Genomic DNA, 27,171 nt, shown 5'->3' with positions numbered 1-27,171 from the left:
ACTGCAGCCCACCAGGCCCCTCCATCCATGGGATTTTCCAGGCAAGAGTACTGGAGTGGGGTGCCATTGCCTTCTCCGAAGACTTGGCCTAGCTCTGCCCAAACTGCTTGGATCCCACAACCCCAGTGCATGTTTGTCTTCCACCTTAAATTCTCCGGGAAACCACGATCTTATCTGCCCATAACGATCTCATTTCATGTCCTAAAATGAAAGCCTGGTTGTCTAGTGTGAGATCCAGCCACAGAGACCTGCTAAGTGTCCTAAGAAACATCCAGAAACAGCACAGGTAATTTGCTCAGCCTCTCAGCAAGTCTAAATCAACAGAGTCTCTGATGGGAAACACCTGGAAGTGGCAGGCTTTTCGGTAGCAAGAGTAGACGGCTGCTCTGCGGCAGGCTCTGGGAGGAGGCATCTCAGAATAACTTTCTGTCTTCCTCTTGCCCTGGCAGCTTTAAAAACTGGCAAGAAATTCCTAGGTGGGAGGGGCTTGGTCAGTGCTATGAGCTAACTGAATCTATGGCCATTTCATCATTGTGTGTAGCAAAACCAAAACTGTCCTCAAAACAATAAACATCCTGCTTAACTGTTCTCACCTCTTGCCTGCTCTCTTCCAGTGATTTGGACAAGACTATCCCACTCCATATGCATCGCCTTTAAAAAAAAATATTTATATGTTTATTTGGCACCATTGGCTTCATTGGGGCACATGGTCTTTGTTGTGGTGGGCAGGCTTAGATGCCCCATGGCATGTGGGGTCTTAGTTCCTCTCAGTTCCCCAACCAGGGATCAAACTCCTGTGTCCTGCATTGGAAGGCAGATTCTTAACCACTGGACCATCAGGGAGGTCCCTCGCCTACCTTTTATAGATAAGGTGTCAAGAGACTCAGACCTGGGAAGTAATTTGTCTGAGAAGTTCAAAGTTCAAGTGGACGTTCAATGAGAATACCTAATGAAACTTAAACTAGGCCAATTTCAGTTGTCACTCACTTTTTCTCCGGAGAGGGAGCCAGATAGGAGAGTAAACAGGAAGTGAGGGGAAAGTACCTCTTCGAGGTATCTGAGATGTTCAGGAAAATGTAAAGTAGGATTGGGGGGATGGCGCTGAGAGCGAGGTAAGTTTGTAGGTTATCAGTAGAGTGAAAAAAATGCTCCCCAATCTTTCTTTCTGGAAATCACTGTCAGGATTAGAGAGATGCACTATAGAAGCTGCCTCTAAACTTGCTTTTGAATACAAACAAAAGACTCTGGCTCCAAGGACCTGCTACATCATTTCTAACGAAAGGTACAGTGTGGTAGAGTGCAAGACAGATGTCACTGTCATGACATTGACACCACAGCTGCCATTTAACATGACAGCTAAAATGTTCTTGTCCTTACTCTCTACCATACAGTGTGCTTTAGACACTTTATCTCATTCAATCCTATCAATCCTAAGGGGCAAGAATTATTCTCTCCATTTTACAGATGAGAAAAGCGAGGCTGCAATAACTTGATCAAGATCACATGACCAACAAGTGGCTGAGCAAGAACTTAACTGCAGTCTGATGCCAGACCCTGTGGTCCTGACTTCGAAGTCCTCAACTTTCACAAAAAGTAGTAGTTTGAGTGAAAAAAAAATTTTTTTTTTAAAAAAGGCTTTTCTCAAGAGTGATGACTGCTGTATCTGCAAAGGATCTCCTGAGGCTCTGCTGTACCAATATCTTATGGCCATAAAGCACATCTTGCCTTTTATACATTGGAGCACCCACTGAGGGCCAGGTCAGCTCAGCACTACATACAATGGCAGCATAATGACAGATAGGGGATTAGTGGAGGCGTCCAGGAAGAAACCAGGAGTCACCTCACTGTCAAGAGGTGAACGAGGCCTCAAAAATTCCAGTCAGAACAAATGTCCTCTTGGCTCAGACAAGCAGCTGTCTGTACTGAACATCTTACCTCCCCACATTGACAGAAAATAATAAGCCCAGAATGACAAATTGAGCTTCTAGAATGGCAACAATGCCTTGTAGCACTTCTGCTACAAGTATAGACATTACATGGGTAAAATATAGAAAGCATCTTTCTACATTCAAATCTTGAAAGGATTTCTGTGAATCATTCAGTAGTTGGCCCAGATCCCATAGGATTTTGAAGATCTTCACTTGACCTTAGTCAGAAAAGAAAAAATTTACCTGATGGTGGCAACCATAGGTAAACGCAACAGTAGGGTTTTGCTCCCTTTTGTTTCACCAAAACATATTTCCTACATGGCATTTCTCTAGATCTTTAAAAATAGAGACGGCCCTCACACACAGCTGTGCCATGTCCTCAGAGTGGAATACAGAATTGATTTTCCTTTTTCTCTGACTACCTAAATTTCATTTCCCTCATTTCTACTATGTACTAACTTTCAGATTGCTCTTGGACAGCTTTTTCCTCTGTCTAATTTCTTTAGAAGTCAGGATGTTGACAGTGAGCCGAATTGAAGTCGTTGATTTCTTTTCCTATAGCAGTGACGTCCCTAAAATCAAGCCCCACCCCCCTCCTTGCAGAACCACATGCTGTCAACTCGACTCCCTCTTTCCGCTGAGGACTGGCACCCAGCTGGGAACAATTTCATGTTTTGAAGGTATATTAAGCAGAAGACAGACACCCAGAAAGAAGAAAGGCAGTGTTCCCTGACATCAGCATCAGGGTTAACAGGAACCACTTGCAAACCCTTCCTAACTATGCCTCAGAGAGTCTCGCTGAGGGACAGGAATGCGAGGCAAGCGGAGGCACAGCTTTCTCCTTCAGAAATGGGGCGCCCAGGGCCTCTCCCTGCCCAGAAAGAACCACAGAGAAAGATTCTTGACTCTCTCCAAGATGACCATTTCTAACCTATTTGTCATCATTTCACAGAGACAAAAAAGCCCTCTGCAGATGTTCACCACTGAGTTCCAAGTGGTCGGGAGGGAGCGAGTACCTTCTGGTTCACTTTAGTGGCGGCAACAGTCAGGTTGTGCAGATCCTGGGGGTTGCAATAGGTGTCATTCATGCAGCAGCTCGAGGGGACGCCGTGCTCCAGGAAGTAGGGGCTGGTGCTCCAGTTGGTATAGTTCTGCACGCCACAGCAGCTCAGCTGTTAACAGAGAAAGGGAAAGAATTAAGGGTGGCACATCAAAGGCACTGTGGTCTCCGCACTTAGCGCCTTGCAGCTTTTAAAAGAAAAACATGGGCCCAGGCCCTAAGGGGACAGGCACAGCTTTGGTGAGCCAAGATGTGCTAAGGCGCTGCTAACAATTCTACTTACTGACCAGCCCGTGTGAACTCAGCAAAGTAAGTGAGTTCTAGATGATATGTCGTGTTGGTTTCCTTAGCATCTCCACAAAGCCAAAGAGGTGCTCTCTGGCCTGGCTAAGCACCAAAATGAGCTAGCGTGTGACTGGGTGCTGCTAAAGAGACTGATATAGAGATCAACTGAATTGAGATGGTCGACGGGGAGCTGAGACAAAAATCTTTTACAAAGCTCTCCCCAGGATCTGCACTAACAGGTACATAAGTGGTTTAGAGCAGAAAAAGATGCACATGGAGGGAGAGAGCTGGTGTGGGTAAACCACAGCCCGCCAGCCACCTGGTCTTGTAAATCAAGTTTTACTGGGACACAGACGTGCCTATGTGTTACACGTTGTCTGGGGAGGCTTTTGTGCTCCAAAAGCAGAACTGAGTGGCTGTGATGGGCTGCATGGCCTTCAAAGCCTAACATAATTCTTGCTTGACCCTTTACAGCAAAGATGTGCCAACTGCTGACACAGAAGATAGGGAAGCACACGGGGCAAAACATATCATCAGTTGGTGAATCTAGGGAAAAGATGTTCAGCTGCTTGTACTATCCTTGCAATTTTTCTGGGTAGATTTGAAATCCTACCAAAATAAATAAGCAGAAACATAAAAAATAAGAACGTCTCTAGGTGATCCTGATGGGCAGTCAGGCTTGAAACAAGCCAGGTTTGTTTCCAGACAAGAAACACCTACTTTCCTCATATCCTCTGTAAAGATCACCATGCAGCCTAAACCATTCACATGCGTGCAAGATCCCCAGTTTCTCTGAGATCTCCCCATCCCCATGCCCACTGTAGCCCTCAAGCCCACGAATGCAGCTCAACTGAATTCTCTGCCCAGCCTCAAGACACCATTTCCAGAAGGCTGGTCTTAGGGAGGCAACTCAAAGTAAGGTTGTCCCACACTCACTGCCTACCTCCTTTCCAAGGCTTAAAATGTTTTTTTTTTTTAATTTATTTTTTACTTGAAGGATAATTGCTTTACTGATGCTGAAGCTCCAATACTTTGGCCACCTGATGTGAAGAGCTGACTGATTAGAAAAGACCCTGATGCTGGGAAAGATTAAGGGCAGGAGGAGAAGGGACGAGAGAGGATAAGATGTTTGGATGGCATTACCGACTCAATGGACATGAGTTTGGGCAGGCTTTGGGAGTTGGTGATGGACAGGGAGGCTTGGCGTGCTGCAGTCCATGGGGTCGCAAAGAGTCAGACACAACTGAGCGACTGAACAACAACAATTGCTTTACAGAATTGTATTGGTTTCTGCCAAACATCAACTTGAATCAGCCATAGGTTTACATATGTCCCCTCCCCTCTTGAACGTCCCTCCCACATCCCATGTTGTCACACCCTCTAGGTTACTTCAGACCCCCTGTATGAGTTCCCTGAGTCATACAGCAAATTCCCATTGGTTATCTATTTTACATATAGCAATTTTAAGGGCAAACTAGCTCTGCTGTCCTTGGGATGCTCACATCCTTATGCATGAAAAGCAAACCAGACAGGAGTGCTCCTTGACACTAATTACCTGGATTAGTGGACACTGAACAAGTACTGTATGTCCACTCTTGGAAAGGGAAGTGAACCAAGAGGTGGGGAGTGGGGATCAGCCACAAACACTGCCGGTCCAGTGTCACCTGTCACCGGCAGCCCACAAGTCCCCCAACCTCGCAGACAGTCGCAAGCCCCACCTCCTAGCTGGAACTTACGCTGAGCTGCACGTGGTCCACTGCCCGGCTCCTCTCGTCGTTGCCATTGTAATTCTGCATGGCGTCTGTGTAAGTCCTCAGGAAGGTGTCCTTGATCTAGGGAAGACAATGAGGGATGGGGTTCCAGTCTACTACGGCCCAGGTGGACACAGATTTATACCAATTTACACCCCCAAAATAGCCTCTTCTGAATAAATGTAGGCCAGGGAAGGGATGCCCTGCTTTCTGAGACAGAAGAGCTCAGAAAATTCACCAAGAGGTTTATTAGCTCAGGAGTTTAAACAAATTGTTTCCATTACCCCCAATTCAGAGGAACCCTGCCTAGTTAAATGAGCCACTGAAAGTGGTCAGATTCAGAGGGGCTCTGATGGTTTTTTAGTTATTTTCTTTGAATTGGTTAATGACTATCCTTCTTTCTAAGACTTTTTCTGCCCTTTCTCAGAAGAATGACAAAGAACAAGCCATTGGCGGTACAGGGGTCAAGGGGAGGCAGAAAGACTGATGTTTTGACTCAAATCAGACCCCTGGTCTACCATACAGGAGTGAGGCAAAACCAGCTTCTGCTTACCTGTCTTCATTGAAACAAAAAATAAAGGCTATAAGGACATGGACTTTACTTGTTAATAAATGGTTAACCAAACCCTTTCTCCTCTGTGAACACATTTGACCTTGGGTTAACTTTCATGTTCTGTTTCCCTGGAAACCTACTGAAGGCGGAGCATCAGAGTGTGTTACCAAGCAACGCTGCTTATGGTAAAAAACTGCCCCCTGATTGGTGAAATGACTCAGGCCTGGAGGAGAGCAAATGACAATTATTACCTGGCAGGAAGTTTAGGGCTAAACATGGAGACTCTTCTAACAAGTCATGTTCCTTGCTGAAATACTGGACACTATGCCCGTGGGACAGTTACAAGAGATAAAAAACTCCACAGGGAGTTCCTAAGACAAGGAGGTAGCCACATCCAGCTGTGTCCTCTTGTTTTATTGCATGTGCATTGTCTCTTAGGCAAGGGCATGTCTACACAGGCTTGAGCCTGGGCCATTTTGAGGACTCCTGATGAAGAAACCACCCACTGCTGCCCTGCCTGCTCATTGTATTTCCTTTACTATACCCTTCGCAGTCAACACTGCCAGGTTGTGACCTATTCTCATCATATGTGTTTGCCAAACTGAAGCCCACTGCTGGTGGCCAAAGAGTGGTGTTGCAACCCCCAGCCACCCCTTTCCACTGTATTTTTTTTTCCAGTGAAAAGAGTCTAGGCAGCTGAGGAGGTTCAGGTCCTACATATCAGGAACCATGAGGGGTAAAGCCCTACATGGAACCCAGTCCCAACAGCACTGGGAGGGAGCTGGGCCTGGCATTCACACGGGCACTGGGGGCACCTCTTGGGCTGTCAAGGCTGTGACTTCATCAGGTTTTACTTCAGCTGAGAATAAGAATGGGGGGGTCTAACTTCGGATGCAGCACCCACATGAAATGGGCATCTGAGAGGCCATATCTGGTAAAGGCGAAAGCAGGGCTGTAGGGGAAAGGCACAGACAGTGCCTAAGGCAGGCTCACCAGACTCGGCCAAGCACAAAGGCAGGGCCTGTGAGCAGCTGATGCCAGACTTCAGGAGCCCCAGTAACATGCCACCTCGCTGTCTTTCTCACCTCCCTCTTGCTATTTCTTTCCATCCTAACACAGGTATAGCTGCTTCTATCTTTACTGTTATCTACAGCAGGGGTCCCCAACCTCTGGGCTGCAGACTGGTGCCTCTGGTCAGATCAGTGGCAGCATGAGATGAGAAATAAACTGCACAATAAGTGTCAGTTTATTAAACTGACACCCCCTTACCCTCGGTCCATGGAAGAATTGTCTTCCAAAAAATCGGTCCTTGGTGCCAAACATGATGGGGACCGCTGGTTTAGAAGGGACAACAATGAATTTGGGGAGGGGGGTTAGAACCAGAATTTATTGTAGCATATACACTTTCCAACCTCTCATCAGTATATACATCTGAAAAGTGATACTGCAGTGGCTACAGATCGTAGGAGAGCATCCCATCTCTGCATTAGCATCTCTACATTGTCTAGAGCAGCCTCAACAATGGTACGTGGAAAGATAGCCACACGTGACATAGGACAGCTGGCAGTATCCTTGAAACGAGCAGTTATGATCACAAAACAGGATTCAAAATGATTTTCCACCAGCTGTAGAAGTCTCAAATTTTACATGTAAATGGAAAACAAAGTGCAGCTGTAGGGGTTTTCAATCATGACTGTCTTCTCTCCTTTTCTCCACACCACCAAGCAAAGCCACAGGGCTCCTCACCAATGGGGTGTAGATTTTACCCCGGTGGGCCGTGGGCACCGCACAGGGACTCTGGGGAGCAGGCAGGAGAGCACAGGCTGCTTTGGAGAAATGGAGCACTTTGTCTTTGGCAAACGACTCATCTGGTTTGCCTTTGCCCTCTGAGAATTCCTGATATACAGACACACGCTTGTGCCTCGCTGCAGAGGCTTTTAAGGTATTTAACCTATATGGAAGGTCACTGTTTTAAAACAAGCCAGAGAATCCTTTTATGTCGCAGCTAAATAAAGAAACAGTGAGGGTCAACAATAAGGTTTCAGATTTGGCGAAATTTCTGCATGTAGAATTTTCTGGGCACTTCAGCTCACAGTAGGTGGCATTTGGAAACTAGCAAATATCACTGGAGATGCCAGCTAGCCTCTCTGTACCCTTTACACATTCCAAGAGGTTTCAAAAGTCTCCCCCCAGAGACCCTTGAACTGAGTTCTCCACTTGGTGTATACTCACCTCATGACGAAACACGAACCCTGAAATGCCAGCCACGAGCTCAGCCAGAAACACCAAGGACAGAAACATGGCGTACTGCAAGGCAAGTAGACACGGACACCGTCAGACATGGTGGGAGGGAGGACACTGCCTCTTTGGACTAAGTTCCTTCTTGTCAGAGGGAATTAGACAAGTTGTTCTATTCCCTAGGTGGAAAAGTGGGAAAATCCCCTTCTCCAGATGTCCCCACACGACCCTCCATGTTAGCTTGTGTCTATTCAATACATAGAAGCATTTGGGGGCACATGGGCCAAGGACAGTGCATCCAGGGACCAACATCAGGCCTCCCAGGTTGGCTCCAGCAGGAGAAATCTGGAAGGGCTTTTTACAACTAAGTATCCATTACTGTGGCTCAGATAGCAAAGAATCCGCCTGCAATGCAGGAGACTTGGGTTCAATCCCTGAGTCAGGAAGATCCCCTGGAGAAGGAAATGGCAACCCACTCCAGTATTCTTGCCTGGAGAATCCCACGGACAGAGGAGCCTGGCGGGCTACAATCAGTGGGGTCATAAAGAGTCAGACATGACTGAGTGACGAACACTTTCACTTTTCTCATCCGCTATTCTTCATGTTAGGCTCCTCAAGGTAGAGTGTGCTAGGGGAGGGGGGCGTGAGCCCTTTATACCACGTTCTTCATCAAGGTCACTTGGAGTCCGCAAGTTGAGAACACTCCCACCACCTGCCCATTGCTGGCAGCTCATTCAGCTTTTAAACTATTTCGATTGCTAGAAAGCCTTCTTCGCCTTGGCCACAGTGGGCCTCCTTGTAACTTCCACTGGTTGGAGTCGGATCTGTCTTCAGGAGACACGAGAACCAGCCCGACTTCTCTTCTATGCTACAGCCCTTTGTGTGAGAACCCAGTCACGGATGGACCCAGCTGCTTCTCTCCCTTCGGGCATCCCCTCCCATTTCCTTAAGCACATCTCCTATGAAGTGGCTTCAAACCCCCTTCTTTTGTCAGAAGGGCCGGAATATGCACAGGCGACATGACATACTTCCTTGCTCCGGCCTGAATGCAGCCCCTGCAGCGATGGGACTCTTACCTCTGTGTTCTGTGGACTCGATAGCCTTTTGAAAAGCAAATCGGCTACGCTACTGACAAATAATGTTTGCAAGCATTGAAAACCCTCACTGCTTCTTATACATTTCATGCTTCTTGTACTTTCCAAGGCGATTGTGTGTATGTGTGTGTGTCTGTGTGTGTGCACGCGCACGTGAGCATGTGTGCCCAAGTTCAGGGATATTACACGGTACTTATGAGACATTAAGGCTTTCCATTTTTGCGACTTTGAAAAGCAGATAAAAGGAAAGAGAATTGATTCCTTTCCTACGAGGCATATGTCTTACAATCTGCTTCTTCTCATCCTGAAATGAAATACACCAGTCCCGAATGTTGGGAATGGTCCTTGGTGATGCCCTGGAATTTGGGTACCCTGCACATGGCCATATTGCTTACTTGTAAAATACACATCTGTGCACAGGATCATAAATTATTTTTTTCTGCTAGGGGCATCTATATTCGGAGGAGGAAATACAGCCTTAAAATGCCAGTCTCTCTGCACGTTGAATGCACAGGCACTACCAAACACACAGTAATGAAATGAAGGCTCCATGTATACAACTTCCTCTCTCAACTTGGCACAATGCACAATTAGAAACACCCTTTACTCTAGGGAGAGTCTCACCCCAGGCCTAGACTCCACGAGACAGTACTGTGAGACAGTAATTGTTAGGAGGCAGGTAGGAGGAAGAACTTTTGACTCTGTGGTCAGAAATCCTCCTGGATTTGAGTCCTGGCCATGTTGTAGAGTAACTGTTAGGCAACAGGCCACCGCTCTGAGCCTCCATAAAGTGAAAACAGTTATTTTTAGTTGTTTTGCAATTAATGAGGTTAAATGAGGACTGTAAAATTCTAGAGAGACAGTTAATCAAGTGACTTCTGTTCTGCTCAGCTAGATCAGCAGTTTCGCGTCCCTGGGAGGTTCTCGGCTTCTGGAAGCTTCCAGACAAGAGCTGTTGCTCCTTCAGAAGGCATACTGGGGAGAGCCTGCATTACATTCAGGTGGTAGGGTTCAAGTTTTCTCCAAATGAAAATACTGCAGTACAAACAGTCCTGGCTTTGGAAAGAAGCTTCTCTGGGTTCCAAACCCAGGTCTGTGAACACAAGTTGTGTGAATCTGCACAAGGCTCACACATACCTCCAAGTCTTGATCACATAATATGAAAATACAACCTGCACTTCACGGCGGTGGTGAGGAATAAATAAAATGTAGTACGCCCACAGGACAACACGGAGCAGGGAACAGGAACCAACCAACCCCCAGCCCCAAACTTCTCGACTCCCCAAAAGGCTTGCTTGTCAGTAAGCTCACAAGTGTTAGGAGAAAATGGAAGCGTGGTGTGAAACCACCTTCAGAAGAGGCCAGAGACGACTGTTCCATTGTTGCATGCCCTCTTCTGCTTCAGTCATAGTCTTTAGGTTGGAAGAAACCTTGGTGATTTAGTCCCATAGTGTTCTTTCATAAATGGGGACAGAGGCCCAAAGAGGTTACATCTTTGCCGTCAAGACTTAAGCCAGTTATTGTCAGGGCCTGTCAAGGTCTCCAAGTCTCTTCCCTTCTTGTCTGGACAGGCGGATCTGCAGAGGTCTCTGCCTCTGGAGTTAATTCTCCCCTTGTTAATCGCTGTACCCAGGAAAAGGGTCTCAGCCCTGGCTGTGCAATAGTACCGCCTGGAGAGCTTTCAGAAAATACGTGGCCAGACCCTCACCACCATAGATTCTGGTTCCATTGGCTGGGGGTGGGTCCCTGGCAGAGCTGCCCAGGTGACTTAGACATGGATCAAAGTTGAAGACTACCAACCCTAGACCAAAGGAAACACTAGTGCCTGCAAGAAGTGAAGGCTGACTCAGGGTCCTAGTGAGGCAAAAGCAGCAGAAGTGCCTCAGTGTGGTCTCACTACGGCTTTTCCACCAACCTGGAGGACCAGTGGTGGCCAGGGTATCAGCTTCCCACATGGTCTGCAGGGCAGAAAGTGGCCAAATCAAGCACGAGCTCCATGAGGCTGTCAACAAAGAGACCAGGAAGATGGGTCCTTTGGAGTGAATCATCTTCACACCCATATCTGTCACTAGACGGTATTAAGGGTTACTACAATCTAGGGCTAAACAAGAAAGGACAGGCGACACAGCACTCATGGAATCTCCTCTCTCCCCTTTCAGAGAACAAGAAGTCTGAGAGAAATCCTTTTAAATAAAGTTGTCTTTTGAGGAGAGCCCCTTGCAGCCTTTTATCTATGAAAAGTATTGAAAGTGTTAGTCACTCAGATGTGTCCAACTCTGCAATCCCATGGACTGTAGCCCACCAGGCTCCTCTGTCCATGGGATTTTCCAGGCAAGAATACTGGAGTGGGTTGCCATGCTCTCTTCCAGGGGATCTTCCCAACCCAGGGACTGAATCTGGGTCTCCTACATTGCAGGCAGACTCTTCACCATTGGAGCCACCAGGAAATCACTTTTATCTATGAAAATGTTCCACATTAATGGGCAAGAGAGTAGAGAATTAGGCAACTGGTCTACCAAAAAGTTGAGACTTGCAGTAACCATCTTTCAACAGCCTGCCTTACTCTTTGGGAAACATCACTGCTGTGTTTGTCCTATTACCAGGTCCGGGTAGCCAATACTTGGTCCCATATCAACCCTCTACTGAGTGGGGAAGCTCTGGCTTAGTTCAGCTCCCACCACATGGAGCCAGGGGATGCAGATGTAGAGGAGAGCATGCCCGTGCATCCAAGCACGGCCAAGCTCAAGGAGGCAGAAAAGTATTTCTCCACTGGGAACTTGGGCATGAAAGGATGCTTATGTTCAAGATACTGCCTCACCCACCAAGGCTGCATATCACATGCTTCAAGAGATTTCTAAGACTGAATTCAAAACTAGAACAGGGCATCTTGCTATAAATGGCTATAAACGGCTTATTGGAACTGCTGGCCACTGCTCTGTCATCATCTACCTCGAGGGACCAGGACTGGATTTTTTGTGCCAGGCTGTGTCTGGGCTTGTCTGTCCCTCTAGGGGACTAAAGGGTAGGTTAGGTAAGAGTCTGAACTAAAATTAGAGTCAATGAATATCAAGGTCTCGTCTGTGGCTTCAAGAAGGGCCACTTCGCTTTCACGTGATTTGCATTTTTACAAAACAGAATCTGGAAGCAGTATTCCACTGTGACCTACTCACCAGTTTCAGCATCCATGGGCTACCACGGCATGTGGCAAAGCATCCAAACAGGCCAAACACGACGATGGTGGTGCCAGTGCCGATGAGCACATAGGGAGCATTTGTGGAGTTCTCGGCGATAAGGGAGATGTAGGTGCCCAGAGTAAGTTTGCCCCAGACTCCAACGGCCAGCAGGATCACCCCAGTGATCTGAAAAGGGCAGGAGGGAGAAGGGACAGTAAGACTGCTGTTGAGAGACATGAGAATCGACACCGAGCAACGTGGCCAGAATCTGCAGACTCCAGTTTCCGGGGAACAAGCAGACACTTGCTGTAGGAGTCCCTGAAGCACTGGGAAAGGCCAGAGCCCATGAGCCAAAGCCATTATACAGGAAAGACACTTTGATTGTGTCCCTTATACAATCCCATAGGCAGGTACCATGTTAACTGGAAGTCAAGCCAACATTCAAGAACTTAAAAAAAAAAAAAAGCTGCTTAACACATTATTGGACTTCCCTGGTAACTCAGTGGTAAAGAATCCTCTTGCCAGTGCAGGTGGTGTGTGTTCAATCCCTGGGTTGGGAAGATCCCCTAGAGGAGGAAATGGCAACCCACTCCAGTATTCTTGCCTGGGAAATCCTAAGAAAAGAGGAGCCTGGTGGACTACAGTACATGGGGTTGCAAAGAGTTGGACACAACTGAGTGACTGAAAAACAACACATTATTGATGCCACAGGCGTTATCTTCTATAAAAATCTCTTGGTCAGGTCAATGATGTGTTTAAAAGTACATCCTAATACAGGTCTGAGCACCTTCCCAGGTCTGGTCTGAGAGCTGCTGCTCGACACAGAGCTGGGCACGACTGCAGTAAGAACATCAGCTGACCTTGATGGCACATGTGTTTACAGAATATTTTAAGGATATCCTGCATGATGTTTTCAAGAACAAGGTGATCTTCTTTGACTATCATGACAAAAATCTCTACAGAAGCAAAATACTGAAAGTATTTTTTAATCCCTATTGATGTGCTGCCTTATTTGTGATACTTCATTCACTATAAAACAACAGAAGAATCTGAATAGTTCCTGGAGTTAGCTATAACACGATTTGTCAAATTGCTCTGATTGGCCCAAAGGAAATCCCCACAGTGTACTAAACCACAGAACCGTCCATCAGTCGGGCCCTTACTTCAGGGCACAGACTTGGGGCTGTGCACCATGTCTGACTCTCCAATCCCTGCAGGTCACGCACCCTGGCAGCCTTAGCTACTGAAGCCAGCTGCTGACTTTGTGTCTCCAGCTTCCCAGTCCATCTCTCCCTCAGTTTACCAACAGCTGAGCAGCTCATTTGAACGGACATCCCTCCAACTGCCACCACTTCTGACATCTTATAAGGCTTGAAAAGAGGCCTGAGTGTCCAAGGTAGCCCTTCTGCACCTTCTCCTACCCTATCCCCTGATGACCCACACCAAGTGCTCCCCAGGAGATGCAGCTTTGATCCCTGGGTTGGGACTGAAGGAGGGCATGGAAACATACAGATTCTTCACTTTACTAAATCTATTACCACTTGTCAAGTGAGGAGAAAATAATAAAAAGAATGAACTAATGGATGGAAGTTGAGATGATTATATGGAGTGAAGTAAGTCGGATAGAGAAATCTGCCTGCAATGCAGGAGACCTGGGTTCGATCCCCAGGTCAGGAAGATCCCCTGGAGAAGGAAATGGCAACCCACTCTAGTATTCTTGCCTGGAGAATCCCATGGACAGAGGAGCCTGATGGGCTATAGTCCATGGGGTCGCAAAGAGTCGGACATGACTGAAATGACTTAGCAGGCAAGCGAGCACAGATAGGTAGATAGATAAACAGATAAATATAGAGTGAGGAGGCAAGATAAGAAACTGAAGAAAATCTGTATGAAACAAATCAATACCAGCCTCTCCAAGGTTTCCCCTGTCAATTAACATACCGTTCCTTAACGTCTGTAAGTGAACACAGGCTACACGAGGAATCAAATACCTAGACCAGTGGATCTCCAGGACTTTCTCTCTTGACACTTCCTTCTGTAGTTTAGAGCCATCAAGCTCCACCATCAGATTGTCTCTCTGTGCAGGAAAAAGAACAGACCCTCCACCTTTCCCCATATCAGCTAACAGGGGGCTCCAGCAGTTTGGGGAACGGGATCAGTGGAAATAACAGGAGCTTGGTGAATCTCCCCTACCCCTACTTTGGAGAACCATCACCGTGAAAGACAGACATAAAATCTTTTAAGTAGAAAAAGGTCAAGGAATTTGTGCTAATTTTATAAGGTGAAGGAATGTGATACAATTTTGAGGAGAAAGTGTTTGACTAATATTTGGGAGAAAGCGGCCCAACGGAGGTCTACCGCCTTTGAAAAGTCAAAAGAGGGATGGCCTTAGTGAGTTAGGAAAACCAAGCACACATTTGTTGTCAAGAGTTCCAAGTCCTCTACTGACACCTGGTGGTTGCTAAAGAAAGTACCTCCCTTGAACACCTTTTCTGCCACTCTAATCCAAAGGGAAACAGAATGCTTTTCGTCCACTAGAATCAAAATAGAAGATTCAACTCTACTCCTTAGGGTAAGATTGCAGTGAACAGTAGGTAGTAAGGACAGTGCCATCTTTTATTACTCAACGCTTAGCACAGTGCCAGACTCAGAATAAATGCTTAATATTCATTGACAAACACATTTCATTTTTCTGCGTCTTAGACCTCTACTTTATAAAAGAGTCTTTCACATGCCAAACAGTTACAAAACTTTTCCATCAAGTAAATACTGAGAGGTAACTTAAAATGAAACTAAAGAGAATCTTTCTCCCCTAATTCCCTCTTTGGCATTAACTGCCTAAAGATATAAATATTAATAATGTAAGTGTAATGAACAAAACAAAAAATCCCATTAAATTAGGCATTGTTTAGACTGAATGAATATGTCTCATCCAGACACCTGTGATTTCATATGACTGCCCCCAAAGATTTAGTTACCCTTCATACATACACTGAATAGCTGTATTCTATATACTATTATTGCCGGTTATTATTGGAACATGATGGCTTTAATGCAAGTGTATACTTCTCACCAAGTATAAGAGTTTGATATTATCTTTTACTTCTGTGGCCAGTGATTTCATGAAGTTCATTTAATAACCTAACAAAGATTATATGCAGTATGTCAAAGTTAACACAAATCCTGATTTTAAGGCAAACAGTATAACATTTTTATTCCTTTTCTTTCAAAAAATAATTTCTGCAAATGCAGCCATTGCTTTGAGTATAAAATGTCTCCTCATATAATATCAACTTGTTAGAATGTTCATATAACGTAAATTATACAAATAATCCGCTTTTTAATTTTTTGGCAAAAGGACTATTTTTGCAGACCTCCAAGTGTACCTCTTAAAGACTGCCACTGGGCACAAACAAACACAACAGTGTTAAGAAGAAAGAAGAAGAGCAGCAGCAGACAAGGGAGGAAAGGGGTCAGGTCGAAATGGGCCCTGAAGTGAGTAAAACTGTATTTGCTAGAAATAGTGGTGGTGGACTTGGGATGAGCCTTGGAAGAAATCGCCAGGTAGTTGAAGGGAAAAAAACACAAGCAAAGGGCTAACGAGGCAATGTGCGTGCGTGTGTGTGTGTGTGTGTGTGTGTGTGCGCGCGCGCGCGTGCGTATGTGCGTGTTCAGTCATGTCCGACTCTTTGCGGCCCCTTGGACTGTAGCCTGTTAGGTGCCTCTGTCCATGGGATTTCCCAGGCAAGAATACTGGAGTGGGCTTCCATTTCCTTCTTCATGGGATCTTCCTGATTCAGGGATTGAACTTGTGTCTCCTGCATTGGCAGGTAGATTCTTTACCGCTGCACCGCCTGGGAAGCCCCATAATTAGCAAACAAGCACTTACTTACGTCTTTCCTACTAGAATAATGCTTCTTAGCAAGAAAAAGAAACATACTATAGGATTTTCTTTCTTTCCTTTCTTTTTTTTGACCATACCACAGGGCATGTGGGATCTTATTCCCCGACCAAGGATTGAACCTGCGCCCTCTGCATTGAAGTGTGGCATCTTCACCACTGCACCACCAGGGAAGTCCCCGGATGTTCTTTCCTTGGATCCTGCTCACACACACAGCAACTCTCACCCCTACATGTGCCTTGATGAGCACCCACAGAGTGCAAAGTAAAGAACAGGTTCTCTTGACCTGTCTCTTATGCACTGGGCTGCAGTGAATAAGTGGGTTCAAAGCTCACCAATGCAATTTTGAGTCTCAGCTCTTAAGAGACCTTAAATTCTGAAATCAAGCAGCATGTCACTGACTTGGCTTTCTCATGGAAGTTTTGCTTCCTTCTCAGAAGAATCAATTTGTAAGAAGCCAATAGCGCAGCCAAAGAGGGGACAGATTAGAGCCAAAACCACGCTGAACAGTCTGGCGAAGGCCCTGCCACCTTCCACGCTCCTGCATCGACCACAAACAACGAGGGCAGGCCTGGTGCCCACCAGCAGCAGCCAGGCTGAATCTTGGTCTTTTTTAATTCCCAGCATCTCATGGTGGCTCAATATTTTCTGCATGCCTGCAACACAGCTCAAAATGTATGGGGGGCGGAGCACCTCCTGCTACTACTAATTTAGGCTTGGTGAGGAGACTGAGAAAACTGTAATGGTAGCATCAGAGAAGGTAGATCAGAGCTAGAAAAGGTTTGGTGTGATCACATTACTTGAAAATTATACTGAAAGAAAACCATAGATGGGTTTGTCACTGTACTAAGGGGTGTCTGAAATGCTCTGGAAGAGACTTCCTGAGGTTTATGTTCATCTCGAAGTGGATACAGAGGGGGAACGGGTAGCAGCGAGGAATGAGCCCCCTTGCTTCTGACAGATCAGCACTGCGAACACTGGGAAGTCTCCTCACAGCATCCTCATCCTCGGAGAGTGGCCAGGGACACAGCAGTGCCATCCATTTCACACACCCAGAGGTGTTTTTTTTAATTGTTTTATTCTTAAAGTTTTTATTGGGGCATAGCTGATTTACAATAATGTGTTAATTTCAGGTGTACAATGAAGTGAGTCTCTTCTACATATATCTACTCTTTTTTTAGCTTCTTTTCCTATATAGGTCATTACAGAATATTGAGTAGAGTTCTCTGTGCTATACAGTAGGTCCTTATTATCTATTTTTTATATAGGATTGCATATGTCAATCCCAATTTATATGCCCACATGTGTATGATCTCCCAATTTATCTCTCCTCTACCCTTACCCACCCCCAGTAACTATAAGTTTATTTTCTGCATCTGTGACTCTATTCCTGTTTTTTTGATAAGTTCATTTGTACTCTTTTATTAGATTCCACATGTAAGTGATATCATACATTTGTCTTCCTCTGTCTGACTGACTTCACTCAGTATGACCATCTCTAGGTCCATCCGTGTTGCTGCAAATGGCATTATTTTGTTCTTTTTATGGCTGAGTAGTATTCCATTGCATATATATACCACATCTTCTTTATTAAGAGGCTTTTTCTTGAGCCTACTCCCTTTCTGCATGCAGACCACAGACCTCCTGATTAAACTGTAGCCACTCCTCTTGTGCCCGTGAAAGGTTGTGCTAGGTTTGGGTTTGACAGAGTAAACCCACATATTTTCTTTTTCTTTAACTATACAATACACTAAATAGGAGTTTGTGGCATCATTAGGATAATATGAAGATGCTCACGTAGAAGGTGAGGCTCATGAGCCATGTATTATGAAATTAAGGGGAAAAAGATAACAGAAAATTGAACACAAGCTATCTAGAAGACGCACCCTTCCCTAAGAAGCTATATGGGGTAGAAAACACAGGATCTAAAACTAATGGAAATGAACAGGCAGAAGAAACTGTGGGCAGAAATCTCAGCTAGGGAGCCATTTTAAGTGAAAGCCACAATTCAATTATCCCAGAGGTTTATAGGTTAATTCACTCTACACGACACCCAGATATGGGGAAATGTTCTTCCCCCATTCCAGATGATTCTGTAACTCAGGAAAAAATGCCTGACACACAAACTCCATATATATCATCAATAATGCAAACCCAGGTCCTTGGAAGTTAGAGTTTAAAAGGAAAAGTATCCAACCAACCCTTCTTTCAGTTCATTCTTATGTGTGTGTGTGTGTGCTGAGAGGACGGCGGGGGAGAACAAGTCTTTGCAGTTTGCTGACCTGGTTTCAGAAAGATGGATAAAGCAATCAGAAAGACAGAGAAGCCAGCAGCTTCCACCCATGAGCTGATGGAAGTTTACTTCTTAAGTGTGAAGAAGTAACAGTGTGAAGCTCTCATATTTACAACTTAAGCTATTATTATGAGTTATTTGTGTAAATGTTTAATATGTTCAAATAGCCTAAGGACCAGGATTTATTGGGGTTTTTCAGTGGGCTTGAGGACTCACATCAGATGAGCAGCAGAAAGAGATTCAACATATTTAAAAGGCAGGTGAATGCAAGAGCTCTAGACTTGGGGTTATAATACTAGCACTTCAGAGGCAGTTTTGTCACTAATAAGCCGTGTGACTTTGGGCAGATTGCCTAACCTTTCTGGGCCTCAGTTCCCCCTTCAGTAAGATCAGGAGGTGGGAAAACCTGATTGCCGGGGCTTCCTCCAACAACTACACTCTGATACAACAAGTCCGAATCTCAAACTTGACATGCCTATTCTCTCTGAAATGCATTTTTACATGTGCCACTGGGCAAATAAGCACCAGGAAGTTTATTAGTTCCTCCCTGTGACTGACAAACCATCAGTTGTGGGGACAGGAAGGTCAACTCATTTCTGGATTCAAGGCCAGTCGACTGTTCTGCCAGCTTTCCAAGGTGACAAGTGCTTGCTGGGAAAGAGAAAGAGGGTCATGCACTGTAGTTATACCCAGACATCCAAGAATGAGTAAGGTCACCAGCATATCAACAAGCTTTACTTTTTATATGAAGATGACACTGTCATCTTAAGAGCAATAAGATATATGCATTGTGCTATTTAGGAGCCTGGTGGGCTAAGTCCACAGGGTCACACGGACTTAGTGACCAAACAACAATTTCTTTCTAGGCAAGTATATTAGCCAATTCAACCCTTTTGATCTGTCACTTTTACGTTTATATGTGCATGGGTGAATGTGTATATGTACAGAAGAGGACACACGTTCCATGGCAGGGAGGTTAGTGGTATCATTAAAAAGATTTAGGGAAGTTGTGAAAGGGAAGATAGAGAACTGAGATGCTCTTAAATGCTGACTGGTTAAGACTGAGTTTGAAAATCAACAGGGAACCTGAAGACCATATGGTCCAGGTCCTGTTTTCTGTGGTGTTTGAGGTGACCAAAAGCCATGCGGTAACAGGTTCAGGAGGCAGCTGTGGATGTGGGACTGGAGCTCGGGAGGGAGTCCGAGATGCAGGTGAGGGCTGAGGCTGGAAGTGACAGTGAGGGAGGGGTGTATCTCCGGAAGTGGAAGCAGACCACACTGGTCAATAGCTTTTACCAGGGGCTGGTGTGGCTGGGCTTTGTGCTCAGCCCGGGGGAGTCCAGCTGGGGACTGGTTCATGCAGCTGGCTGGCTGGAGACTGAACCCTCTCTCTAATGTCCTAGAGACCCAGAAAGTAGTGGAAATGGATCAATAGGGTCACAGTGATTTCTGAATTAAAAACTGGGTCTGAACACATTAGAGACACCTGAAATAGGCCTATTACAGAAAATCAGGGCTCTGCTGCTGCTCAAATCATAATAAAGACCACTTTATCAAAATACAGCCTTTTACTAGCTGAAAAACTCACCCCCTTCGAATGCAGCCCAAGCAGTTCCACCTGATACTTACTTCCACTATTCAACAAAGGGTCATGGGAAATTTGCAAACATGTTATTAGGGACTCTGTATATCCCATTAGGAAATGATAAAGAATGGCAGTCCTGAATTGGTTTCACATTTCCTGGATATTATTCTAAAAGATTCTGGACTTTAGATCTCCACCCTCTTAAACAAATCTCTTAAGAAAGGCCCCAGAATAAAAAAGAAAATCCTCCATGTTTATTAGCACACTGAGAAACATTCCATTATATCAGGCAGCTTTTTCTGAGCCTCTTGGCGTGGCTTTTTATTGGTAAGTATTACTGTTTCTGCAAATGTTTAAAACAAACTGAGGGGGTTTTTATTTACACTAATAGGAAGCATCTTACTCTGACTTCCAGTCGCCAGGAGCATGTGAAAAGAAGTGAGCAAACCAGAGGTTAAGACTGTCTGGATGTAGTTCACACCTCTGGTTTTGCCGATGACTCAGATATTTAAATAGATGGCATATAGGTGAATGCCTGTTAAGAATGGGGGCCGGCACTTACAAGATTTAGAAATCAGGATCAGCTGCAGTGGCTAAAATGACAGAAGCTCAATGTTGGGGGGACTCCCTTTATGCCATGCCTCCTACATGGAACCCCCAAGTTGATGTCACTCATATTTAAAATCTGCTGGGCCAGTTCACACACAGAAAGGCAGGGGAGTGGCAGGAGTCCCAAACCTTAGCCTCCTTAGCAAGGGCCAACCAACCAAAGGAAGAGCTGTGGGGAGACACCACGTCCCTTTATCAGTGCTCTGAAAATAGGGATCAAATTGCACGCTAATAAGAAAAGATATTTTAAAAGAAGTTCACATCAGGGTAAGTGTATAAACAAGAGCTGCTGCTGCTGCTGCTGCTGCTGAGTCACTTCAGTCGTGTCCAACTCTGTGCGACCCCATAGACGGCAGCCCACCAGGCTCCCCCGTCCCTGGCAAGCTATAAGTCTATTATTGATGTGTGTTGACAGACAATTGGTGCTGACCACGCATTTATCTTGTATTATTGTATTGTTCTGTATTGCCTTGTATCTTGTTGTATTGCCCTGTATTGTTAAGTGTCTGTCCATCAAGATTCAAAGAGACTTATGGGAGGAAATAAGGTCTGTTACCTCCTTTGTCTCCATCAAAGCCTCACCCACATCCTGCGCCTGATCTTCCGAGACAACAGGTTAATCAGACATTCTGTCCCAAGGCCTTGGGAGTCACTGCATGGGAATGAAGCCAGTTAAACTAGTCCTAACAATGATTCCTTAAACATGACCCAGAATGCCAATCTGTGACCCAAGAGCACACGTCTCTCTCGGATTATGTTGTTGAGCAGATTTAGCTTCCTGGGAGTTCCATTTGGTTTTTTTTTTTTTTTTCCCAAAAGTGAAAACATTATTTGCACAATTTCTATATGGGATCATCATCTTTCAAACATCTACACCTATCCATGTGCCTTATACATACAGGTAAAAAGGAAATGAAACTGGCAGTCAGTGAAGAAATCCCTGAAAGCCTGTGCTCTAAGTGTTGATGGGGGTGGAGGTGGTGGGGTGTTAGAGGGAACTCATGCCTCTTTGCAGGTGAAATTGGATAAGACATCATGCCAGAGGACCTAGTACTAAATGAGTAAAAACATCATCTGTGGGAGAAATGTGTGTGTGGTATTCAATAACAAGATTCTTACATCAATGATGAGATGGTGTTGTCCTCTTAGTGGTCCTAACTCCCTCCTGAGATGATTTATGGGGGAAGAAAAAACCCACTTCTATTAGTGATGTAAGTAATTTTCAACATCAAATATCTACACTGCACACACCAAATAAGACACACAGAGAGGGGGCTTCCAATGGTGATCCAGTGACTAAAACTCCACACTCCCAACACAGTGGGCTGGGGTTCGATCCCTGGCCAGGTAACTAAGTGCTGTATGCTGCAACCAAGAGTTCACATGCTGCAACGAAGACACAGGCAACCAAATAAATAAATAGTTTTTAAAAATACACACAGGAAAACTTCAGAAGTGGAGCAGAATATTGTGGGGGAGAGGAATTAACCTCAGTCATCTCAGAAAAGTACAAAGAAGACACTTTGCCATCTCCAGCAGTATTACTTAGGCTAAGCCACCATCTCCTCTGTCTCTCCTAGCCTCCAGCTTTGCCCCCATGCTGTCTTTTCAACCCAGTCGGGGTGATCTGTTCAAACCGAAGTCCTTTACTCAAAACTCCTCCCCTTCCAATTAAAAATAAATTTTTTAAAAATTCAACAACAAAAACATTCTTCTACACATTCCAGGTTTCAGAACAAAAGCCAATGTTCTCAGCCTAGCCTGCAAGGCCCTATTTGACCTGCACCCCTTGATACTCCTCTGACAGGACCTCCACTGGCTCCCCCGTGCTTACCACACTTCAGCTCCACAAGCCTCTTTGCGGCCCCCACCACTCCTGACCTGGTTCCTGCCTCTGAGACTTTGAACTTGCTCCTCCCTCTGCCTGGACTTCCAAGATCTCTCATTCAAGTCTCTGCTCCTCGTGGGCCCTCTTAAAGCGAGGACCTTGGCCTTCCAGCATTCCTCATTTCCTCCTTTCCCTGCTTTATTTTTCTCCACTGTACTTATCTCCTTTGAACACTGCTGAATTTACTCTTTTTTTTTTTTTGGTCACACGGCATGGCATGCGGGATCTTAGTTCCCCAATCAGGAATCAAACCCACACCCCCTGCAGTGGAAGTGTGGAGTCTTAACCACCGGACCTCCAGGGAAGTCCCTTAATTTACTTTCTTAGTCTGTCTCCCAAAAATGAATGCAAGCTCTGTGAGGGCTGGGAATTGGGCCCTGTTTTATTCATGTAGCTCCAGAGCCAAAACAAATGTCCACTCATAATAGGTGCTCAGTAAATAGTTGTTAAGTGATTGAATATAAGATGACAGGCAGGTGAGCAAGGGGGAGCTTTGGAGGCCATGAGATGGGTCGACACTAAGGAAGCCATGTGGTGGACTTGACTCTTACAAGGCCCGGGCAGTTGCCCTGAGATACAATTCAAGTCTTTGGCCCATTGGCTTCTTATCCAGCACATCGCTTCATCCGTGTCTGCTTTTGACCACAAGGGGGACTAAGTGAGAAAGCACAGTCCCACCTAAATCCATCACCACTAATGGAAACATAAATCAAAGCCCAGCATCCTATAACTCCATGACTATAATTGATGATTGGGAGTTGAGAGAATAAGCAGTGCTTATATCAGCAAGATTTCTCTTTAAAAAAAAAAAAATGTACTACAGCAGGGGGTGGGGGAGACAAGCGCTTACTATGTGCTGGGCATGGGCACGAGGCTAAGTGCTTTAATGCTTTATCTAGCTCAATCCTCCTAATAACTCTATGAAACTAGCCTGAGGTGGTCACTGCCAAGTGGCAGAATAGGTACTCACAGTCCTGGCCCTCAACCATTGCCTTCCCTGCACGTCCTCTTAAGCGGCCTGCTTAAGTTTCTTTCTCCCAAACTCTCCACACTTAACAAAGAAAAGCTCACAAGCCAGTATCCTGCATCCTGGCACAGAGGCCAGGTTGGATTCTCAACCCTGAGAATTTGGCTGCCACAATTAAAAACTCAAATCCGCAGGCTGGTTTCCAATTTATTTATCTAAAAAATGCTGTCCATTATTTCTCCCATTTCAAGCAGGAAAAGCTAGAGAAATGGAAACATGTTCTGTTCCAGCTACAGCTTGATACTTTAAAAAACAGGAGTTGGGGGGGAAACAGATGTGTAGATGGGAATGAACCAGAAAGGTTAACAATCACAAACGGCAGATACAAATCTACATACTGACCAATCTGAAGAATCAGTAAAGCTTGACATGCAAACAGAGAACCATAGCATGTTCTGGGGAAAGTTAAGGTAGTTTTGGGTTTGGGTTTTCCCCCAGAGAAGAGGAATGAGAGACCATGGCTGAGACACACATGAGGAGAACCACTCTGGAGCTGTGGAGTCATCTAATTTTCAAAGCAGACGTGACCCAAAGTGATGGGCTGAGTCACCAGCTGAGGTAGCGGTATGGTATCTGACTGCCCTACAGCCCAGAAGGGAGATGCGATCAGTCCTTCACGAACTAAGGGCAAAGTCCAGAAATACACTTAACTGGGTGTACAGGCCTGTGATGAATGGCATTTGCTGAGTAGGTGGTGCAGTGGTAGAAAATCTACCTGCTAATGCAGGAAACACAGGAGGCATGGGTTTGATCCCTGGGTGGGGAAGATCCCCTGGAGGAGGAGATGGCAACCCATTCAAATCTTCTTGCCTGGGAAATCCCATGGACAGAGGAGCCTGGCGGGCTACAGTCCATGGGGTCGCAAAGAGTCGGACAGGACTGAGCACGCACACACTGTGCTCTCTATATAAGGTTATCACATTTACTATTCATCTGTCTTGCAGATAAAAAGCAGGCTGTGAAAACTGAGGCTCTGAAAGGTTCAGCAATGTGCTCAAAGCCACAAAGCTAAGTGGTACAGGCCTGAGTTAAATTCATCTCTGTCCTACCTCAAGGCAGTTTCCCAACCATCACCATCTCTGCCTCCTGTGTGGGCCACCTTCTAGAGCAGGGGTCCTCTTGGCCCAATATTACCCAGTCCTCGGTCCTCCCCTCTAGGTGGGTGAGTGATGGAAAGAGAAGCCTGTTTTTCTTTACACTGCCCCAGTGCACCTTAAGAGGGCATGATGAGAAAACCAGCTTTCTGAATCAATTTCCATGAGCTCTTTACGCAATTTCTAATGTTCAACGTGCAGGAAATATGGGGAAGGGCAGGGATGGGAAGAGATGGAACTTACAGACTGCCCCTGGGAGCAATGGTCTTCCCTTTCTCCTTTCTTAGGGCCTGGGCCTCCCTCCCCTAAGCCCCTACTGGGCGTGTTCCAATGGATGAATGGGGTTGCATTCCAGATTACTGATACACTACTTGTGTGCAACTCAGAATGCATTTTCTGTTGGAAACTGTATTAGACCTTGTGCCTGTGTTTGTAGGTCAGTCCTCAAAGGTCTCTATTTAAGCCAGTAATGGGGAAAGTTAGAGGGAAACAGACTGTTGTCTCCACACAAGGAAGTCCTACGGATGGGAAGCTAGCAGCAAATGCAGATTGCCTGAAAAGTCATTCTGAGCCTGCCTAGTGCCCTGGAAGCCTTGTGCTTTTCCTGGCTGATTACCTCCCTAGATTTTCATACATGAATGAACAGTACCTGCAGCAACACAGGAACCAGGGCAACCACTTTCCCAGACTCCAAGCAACCTTTCTTTCCTTCCTTCCTTTTTTTTTTTTTTTTAAAAAGAAGTCTTTTTTTGTGTGTGGACCTTCCCTCCCGCCCCCCCCCCCACCCCTGCCCCATGTTAGTTCTAGAAGATCCTGTAGGTCTTCACAGAACTGTTCAACTTCAGCTTCTTCAGCATTAGTGGTTGGGGCAGGGACTTGGATTTATTGTGATGTTGAATGGTTTGCTTTGGAAATGAACTGAGATCATCCCAACCATTTTTAAAGTCTTTATTGAATTGGTTACAATATTGCTTCTGTTTAATGTTTTGGTTTCTTGGCCGTGAGGTATGTGGGATCTCAGTTCCCCAATCAGGGATCGAACCCTCACCCCCAGCATTGGAAGGTGAAGTCTTAACCACTGGACCACCAGGGAAGTCCCACAACATTTCCTTTGATCTGCAAGCATAAATGCTAGGCCACATACTTCTGTCACATGAAGAGTAAGAGCAATACCTGCTCAGTGAAATGACATCACAACTAACATGAGCTGTGTTCTTTAAAAAGGGGAAATTGCACTTAAAGGAAGGTTTGCTCGATTATTCTAATCCCGCCATCTTCCCCAGGCAAATAGGCGCACACTCCACAATTTCTCAGCCAGGCATTCCTGGCTGGCTTTCAGCATCAGTGAAGCTGGTTAAAGATAAGTGTACAAATGCTACAGAGGCAATCCTCATTCTTTTCACATAGAGGCAAAGACTCTTTCAAAAACCTGACATTGAAAGTAAAAAAAGAAGGTGTCCAATAAAATGCTGCTAGTAATGGTGTACTGCATCAGAAATTTTTTCTCTCTAAAATAAGTACATAGCTCCTCAGAAGAGCTATGTGATTAGGACTTGGTTATGTGTGGACAAATACAGCTCCACTATTTACCCGAAGCTCACCCCTGCCTGTCTCAGGCTGCTTCTGTGTGCTCGACCCTCCTGCCCCATCATTGCCCAGCCAGGTCCTCCGGGCCCTTCAAACACAACTAAATTGCCCTTTCCACCCAGAGGCCTTCCCTGATGCTCCAAGATAGTAATCATTTCCTTAACACGATTAGGATTCATCACCTACGTCATAGGACTGCCATTTCACTGGGTTGGCCGAAAAGTTCGTTTGGGTTTTCTATACCACAGTAAGAAAAAAACCAAACGATTTTTTTGGCCAACCCAGTACCTTGCACCCTAAGTGTCTGTGAATACCTTCCCACTGAAGGTTGAACCTCTTCCCACTGGAGAGGAGGGGCTGTGAGCAGGCTACCTGGTCAGCCTCACTTTAAACACTCTGTGGACCTTGTGGCACCAGAACATTCTGCTGGTGACCAAGTCACTGCTCCATTTCCAGCCCAACCCCAGATGTGCCCCTTGTGTGTTAGTAACTATGACATTGAGCACTTGCTTTCGATGACTAAATGTCATCAGAGAGTGCTTTCATAGCACAAGCCTCATGGAGGACAAATCAACAGGCACCTGACCTTAGCCCCTGAGGTTGCTGAAAGGGCCTGGGATGGGTGAGGTGGGTGGGGGTCTGGACAAATAGAAAGGACTGAAGATACACCGATAGCCAGGTGTGGTACCCGCATCAAATGTTAATGCTTGCCTCCATGCTGTGCTTAGAAACAAACACGACTGCCGTGGGCTCTGGCAAATGAGCCGTTCCGAAAAGTCACCAGGCACCCCAAACTCAGGGGCCACTAATCTAAGTCCCCTCTTTCCCTGACAGTCACCATCTACCTTCTTTTGAAAAACAGGCTTCCCACATATGGGAAAAGACTCTTTAAAAAGAGTATGTATAACTGATTCACTTTGCTGTACACCTGAAATGAACATAACACTGTACATACGGCAATAAAAATGAAAAAAAAAAAAACTTTTTAAAGGCTTCCCAGCAAAAATCAGAGATTCTTTCCCACTGACAGAGAGTACTGGCTGAAAGTGACTGCAAGGAACATGTAAGTGACAAGATCAGCTGAGGCCCCTGTACTCCACACGAG

The 27,171-nt window shown here is 45.6% G+C and overlaps 1 protein-coding gene across 2 annotated transcripts in view; it reads right to left on the bottom strand.

The window, feature by feature from the left end:
• The window catches only part of TSPAN7 (tetraspanin 7), a 131,275-nt gene that overhangs the window by 11,847 nt on the left and 92,257 nt on the right, over positions 1–27,171 (bottom strand). For both annotated transcript variants that reach the window (XM_027533624.1, XM_027533625.1), the window contains exons 2-5: positions 12,080–12,268; positions 7,810–7,884; positions 5,010–5,105; positions 2,945–3,100 (exon numbers count right to left, since the gene is read on the bottom strand). In XM_027533624.1, the coding sequence (XP_027389425.1) occupies positions 2,945–3,100; positions 5,010–5,105; positions 7,810–7,884; positions 12,080–12,268 (516 nt within the window). The remainder of the gene's footprint in view (positions 1–2,944; positions 3,101–5,009; positions 5,106–7,809; positions 7,885–12,079; positions 12,269–27,171) is intronic.

The sequence above is a fragment of the Bos indicus x Bos taurus genome, chromosome X, assembly GCF_003369695.1.
Source record: "Bos indicus x Bos taurus breed Angus x Brahman F1 hybrid chromosome X, Bos_hybrid_MaternalHap_v2.0, whole genome shotgun sequence".
Classification (NCBI taxonomy): Eukaryota; Metazoa; Chordata; class Mammalia; order Artiodactyla; family Bovidae; genus Bos; species Bos indicus x Bos taurus.
The sequence above is the reverse complement of the archived record's forward strand: the minus strand, read 5'-3'. Positions and strand labels throughout refer to the sequence as shown.